This window comes from Enhydra lutris, unplaced genomic scaffold (genome assembly GCF_002288905.1).
Source record: "Enhydra lutris kenyoni isolate GAN:26980312 unplaced genomic scaffold, ASM228890v2 scaffoldscaffold21, whole genome shotgun sequence".
Classification (NCBI taxonomy): domain Eukaryota; kingdom Metazoa; phylum Chordata; class Mammalia; order Carnivora; family Mustelidae; genus Enhydra; species Enhydra lutris.
Window position 1 is genome coordinate 29,749,228 of NW_019154105.1, and position 5,522 is coordinate 29,754,749.

General features: G+C 37.7%; 1 protein-coding gene across 1 annotated transcript; it reads left to right on the forward strand.

Annotated features, from left to right (window-relative positions):
* Positions 1 to 4,901: 4,901 nt before the first annotated feature.
* LOC111149315 (cytochrome c oxidase subunit 7B2, mitochondrial-like) lies at positions 4,902 to 5,144 on the forward strand. The gene has a single exon (XM_022506312.1). It carries the CDS (start codon positions 4,902 to 4,904, stop codon positions 5,142 to 5,144), a length of 243 nt encoding a protein of 80 aa, XP_022362020.1.
* Positions 5,145 to 5,522: the final 378 nt, after the last annotated feature.

A 5,522-nucleotide genomic window follows, 5' to 3' on the forward strand; every position in this document is an offset into this window, starting at 1 on the left:
AGGCACCAGTAATTGATAAGCTACATCATCCAGGTTATTGTTATCTTATATTTCTTTTTTCTTTTTTTTAATAGATTTTATTTATTTATTTGAGAGAGGGAGAGAGAGACAGCATGAGCAGGGATGAAGGGAGAGGGAGAAGCAGACTCCCTGCTGAGCAGGGAGCCCTTTGTGGGGCTCAATCCCAGGACTCTGGGATCATGACCTGGGCCGAAGGCAGGTGCTTAACGACTGAGCCACCCAGGTGCCCTGTTACCTTATATATCTTTAAATTGTGAAAATAAACTGGAGGGGATAGGGAGGGATAGTGTGGCAGGGTGATGGACATTGGGGAGGATTTGTGCTATGGCGAGTGCTGTGAATTGTGTAAGACTGATGATTCACAGACCTATACCCCTGAAACAAATAATACATTATATGCTAATTGAAAAAAGGTAAAAAAATAAATTGTGAAAGTAAAAACACAGAACTGAGAATTCTCATTATCAGCTCAAGAAAAAGGCTGTGAGTTTGAGTCCTCTTTTCTCATTAGTGAGAAATTTTGATTTATAGAATTGAGCCTAAATTCCAAAGTTAGGCATGCAAAGTCCTCGCTGTGCTGCTGTTCTTTCCTCATCCCTCCAGGCTCATCTGTGGGCCTTCACTTCTTCACTTACTACTTAGTGTTACTGAGCTCACCAGTTGCCCTGCCTGCGTACTCTTTCAGCTCTCTGTGCCTTTCACTTTTGCTACTTCCTCTACAGTCTACACTCCCAGGTTTGTTTTTTATATCTTAATCATCCTTCAAAATCTAGCCTAGATGTCATTTCCTCTATAGCCATTTCTAGAACTCCAGGTTGAAAATGTAACTCCTCCTGTGGACCAAGCGCACCCTGTGTTCATCTCTAACCTGTATCCTCCTTTGTAACAGTGGCTTTGTTCATTCCCTCACTCTACCATAAGCTTCTTGAGAGAAGGCATGGTACCGCTGGCACCCAGCCCAGACCCTCACACACCAATAGTCACTCAGTAAATATTTTAGTAAACCAGCTCTGGTAACCATATTGGTTTTTTGGATTTTTTTATTTCCAATACTCAGAATTGAATATACTTTGAAAAATGATAGAAAAATGATAGTTGAAAAATATACTAGATTTGTAAATGATGGGACTGGAATTCACATCTTGCCTGCCATTTATTCTTATGTACAGAATGGAGATAAATAATCACCATTGCACACATTGTTTTTGCAAATGTGCAAAATTCTGGCACAGTGTTTGGCAAATAGGCATATATTCATTTGATATTAGTTTCTTCACTAATTAATATATTACTGTTATTTCTTTTTATGGTCTTTAGTGATTTGAAATTATTTTTGTTAGCTGTTAAGTTTCAAATATATATACCTCCTTATTGCACTTAGATTGAAGCCTAGTATTAGTTATTTTCCTAAACTGAGTTTCAACACTGCTGTATAAAGTAGATGACACAATCAATTTTTCCTTTTCATCCTCACAAGATACTTCACTCTCTTTAACTATTTGTATTTATTCAGAACATATTTCTTTTATTTTATTGCCTCAGGCATGAGAGAACCTCTACTTTGTTCTTATTACCTAGAGAAATCTGTCTTCTTCCATCTCTTTGTGGTCTGTTTTCATCAGAAAGCATCTACTTTGAGAAATTCTCTATCTGCATTGTATTATTGAATTTTTATGCTTTCATATGGATATTAAAGCCTATTGCTTTAGTTCTTCAAGTAATAGGCTTAGGTTTATCAATAATATTAAATGTATCATAAAAGTAAGTTATATGGAATTGAACAGTATGGAAAGTTTCTCTAACTCATGGATTCCCAGCTCTTCCTTGTGTTTTATAAACAGAATAGATATAATGTAGATATGAAAGCAGCTGGGACAGATGTATCTGATGCTAACAAGGAAACACAAAAATTGTGAAAGACTGCATTTTCTTTATTATGGGATGAAATGCAAGCTACAAACTATAGGAGTTCCTAAAAGAAAATTCTTAATAAAGGATACTTACTGGTACAAGAAAATTCATGGTATGTGGAAGAAAAAAGCTTCACAGATATGAGGATAACCAAAGGATGAACCAACCTACAAAGCAATGTGATCAGTGTCTGTAGAGACAAAGTATCTGAGTTTCAACTTAACATCTTGAGGATAGGAATAATGAAATCAGTTTGATGTAAAGTAGCAGGCATGCATCAGTGACCCACAAGAAATTCCTGTTATCACAATTATTCTCTGGTTTTATGCCATCCTATGTGCCACAAGTGTTTCAGAATTGAATTAAAATTGCACCTGTCATACCTTGACCCTTTCACATTCAGCCTACTTTCTGAATTCAGTTCAAATTAAAACCTTAGTGCATTTTGGTGGAGAGATTCTTGACTAACAGGAAAAAAAAAGCAAAAAACAAAAAACAAAAACTATTTGGAACCTCAGAAGAAAGGCATTTGGTTCTGTTTTTTGTCCCCTTCATCACAATCATGAAGAGTACTACTCTACCATCTGGTCGGAAATAAAAGAGAACCTTAGGGTCTTGTTTTCTAAGTTGGGAATAAAGTCATTTGAGTTGGCAAATTTCAGTGAACAGTTATAAGTTTACAAGTACTGACCTCAGGCATTTTTGTATCCATGTTGCCTGCATTTGGACCACAGTTAACATATGTCATTGTTAGAAACTGAGCATTGTTTGACAGCTTGCACAAAGAGAAATTGACAGAACTCCGTGTTTCTGCTTCCAGATCTCTTGTTCAGTATAACCGTATGTTTAAAATATAAAATTATTAGGGCTGTTATGACATATACATTTGATTTCATGATTTTTTGACTTGTCGTCAGTGTTCATTTAACTTTTTAAAGTTACCAGTATTCACTTACATGTCGGATTGCTTTAAAACAAAAACAAAAACAAAAAACAACTCGGGGCGCCTGGGTGGCTCATTGGGTTAAAGCCTCTGCCTTCAGCTCAGGTCATGATCCCAGGGTCCTGGGATAGAGCCCCACATTGGGCTCTCTGCTCAGCAGGGAGCCTGCTTCCTCCTCTCTCTCTGCCTGCCTCTCTGCCTACTTGTGATCTCTGTCTGTCAAATAAATAAATGAAATCTTAAAAAAAAAAAAACAGTTCTATGCTTTTGTGTCAACTATTGTGTATGCAAGGTTACATCCCTTGCTCTTAGAGACCTTAGAGTCTATTGGAGTAGAATATAATCTCTCAAGAAAATGATAAGACAAGCCACAGGCTGGGAGAAAAGATTTGCAAAAGACCTATCTGATAAAGGACTCTTACGTAGGTTCGTTAATTTTAAGAAATGTAACAAATTTATTAGCCTGTTACAGGAGGGTCAAGCTATGCGTGTGTGGGGTCAGCATGCATATGGGTTCTCTATTTTCCACTCACTTTTGCAGTGAACCTAAAACTGTTCTAAGAAAAAAATAAAGTCTGTTTTTTAAAATGATAAAGCCAATACATCATGTTAAATGTTATGAAACAAGGGTTATAAGAAGAACAGTAGCCCAGAGAAGAGGGGCTTTATTCAACCTAGGGAGATTTGGAGATTTCACAGAAGTGGTAACCTTTGGACTGGGATTTAAAAGACAAATAGAATTTTACCTGTAGAAAGGTACAAGGCAGGAATTATAGGTAAGGAAGGAGAAGGGGAGAGGTGAGCAAAGGGGTTAAAAGAGAGGGGGAAAAGGAGCAGCAGGAGAAAGTGTGACATACTCTGTGAATGCCTAATAATTCATATGGAAACCTGAGTTTATAGTAGTCACAGGTCATTGGACTTGTGGGACATGTTGCGAATTTTCATTCTGTCAGTCATGCTGATTAGAGTCTAGGGAGCAAGCCATTGGCTGGCAAGCCATTTAGAAGAACAGAAAAGATAACACTTACTGTGTGCTTACTCTTATCATTGTTAGGGGTTATCACATGGAATCCTCTTGTTACTGAACTCAAATACAGCTGCCCTTCACCTGAAAGTTCATCACTTAAGAGACAGGTTTTCATTGGAAAAAAATTTGAACTTTATTCAGAAAGCTTGGAACCTGAGGAGTAGGTGGACTCTTGTTCAGAAGCCAACTCCGAGGTTTCTGCCTGGCCCAAGGGTTTTTAAAGAAGCTTAGGGTGGTTAGTCAGTAGAGGGAATGCAGAGGCCTTCAGTGTTTCTTGATTCATGCAAACTCAATGATGCCAACTACAAAAGTTATCTCATGAGAGGCTGTTGTGCGAGGGTGTGGTTCTCGTTTCGGGATGTGCTGGAGTGCTCTGTTTTCTCTGAAAGGAAAGGCACGGTCTACAGATGCACAAAGGGAGGTCCGTAAAGTCATCTGTGTGACTAAAAAAGAAAATAAAATTTTTTTGCTAAAGAACTGCCAGACTAATCAGAAAGCTGAGATGGTTTCAAACAGACTTGCTGGCTTCTGTGACCTAGGAAAGTTCTAGTCCTTCACTCCTCAAGGCCAGTGGTCTGCAAATCTCAAAGAAAGCAAATAGTTCTGTTACAGATCATGGATCTTAGATCTGCAAGTTACAAGTGTGGTAACTTGAAGCAAATGAACCCGTAAGACCTGCTCGTGTACTGTTACACAAGCATTCTTTGGAGCTGGGGATTATTGTCTCAGTTTGCCATTGAAGAGTCTAAGGCAAAGAGAGGTTAAGTAACGGCCCGATTTCACACAGCTAATCAGTAGCAGAGCTGAGACTCAAATCCGTTCATTATGGTATCAGAGTTATATGACGGGTCACACTCTTAGAGTGGTGTGAGTGAAACATTCAAAGGGAGAAACTGAATGTAGATCAGATGTCATTGCTTATCTTTTGTTTTTCCAGGTCTCTTTGCAAGGAAATAGACCAACAGCTGTAATCAGCGGCAGTCCTGTCACACCTTCATCATGTTTCCCTTGACCAGAAATGCACTAAATCAGTTCAAGATTCGAAGCATTCAACAACTTAGGTCAAGACAGAGTCACAAAAATCATTCTCAAGATTTCCATGATAGATACGGTAACACTGTATTAGCCAGTGGGACTGCTTTCTGTGTTGTTGCATGGGTGTTCACGGCCACACAGATTGGAATAGAGTGGAACCTGTCTCCAGTGGGAAGAGTCACCCCAAAAGAATGGAATGATGAGTAACCATCAAAGTTACTGTAATACAAAATTGTTTCAAAATCAACTTGTCACTTAAGCACTCTGCTGCTCATTAAAATATAGCATAATTGAAGAAATAAAATACATTTGAAACCTTTAAAAAGTTGTTGAAAATACTCATTATAGTGCCTAGAAGCAAGACAGTAGCAGTTAGTATAGGTTATAGATTATGAATAATAAATATTTGAAAGTAGAATTAATAATGCATGTGTTTTTCTGGCTTAATGATTTACATTAGGTATCCCTTAGTGGGAATACACACATATGTACCTTACAAATTAGTTTAATTGTTTGGCAGATTCTCTTGAATCTTTCCTTAAAATATATTCATGATAAAAAAAATTCATGATCTATTTTTCACAT

Coding starts and splice junctions, on each gene's coding strand:
- LOC111149315 (XM_022506312.1), top strand. CDS start 4,902: ATGTTTCCCTTGACCAGAAATGCACTAAATCAGTTCAAGATTCGAAGC.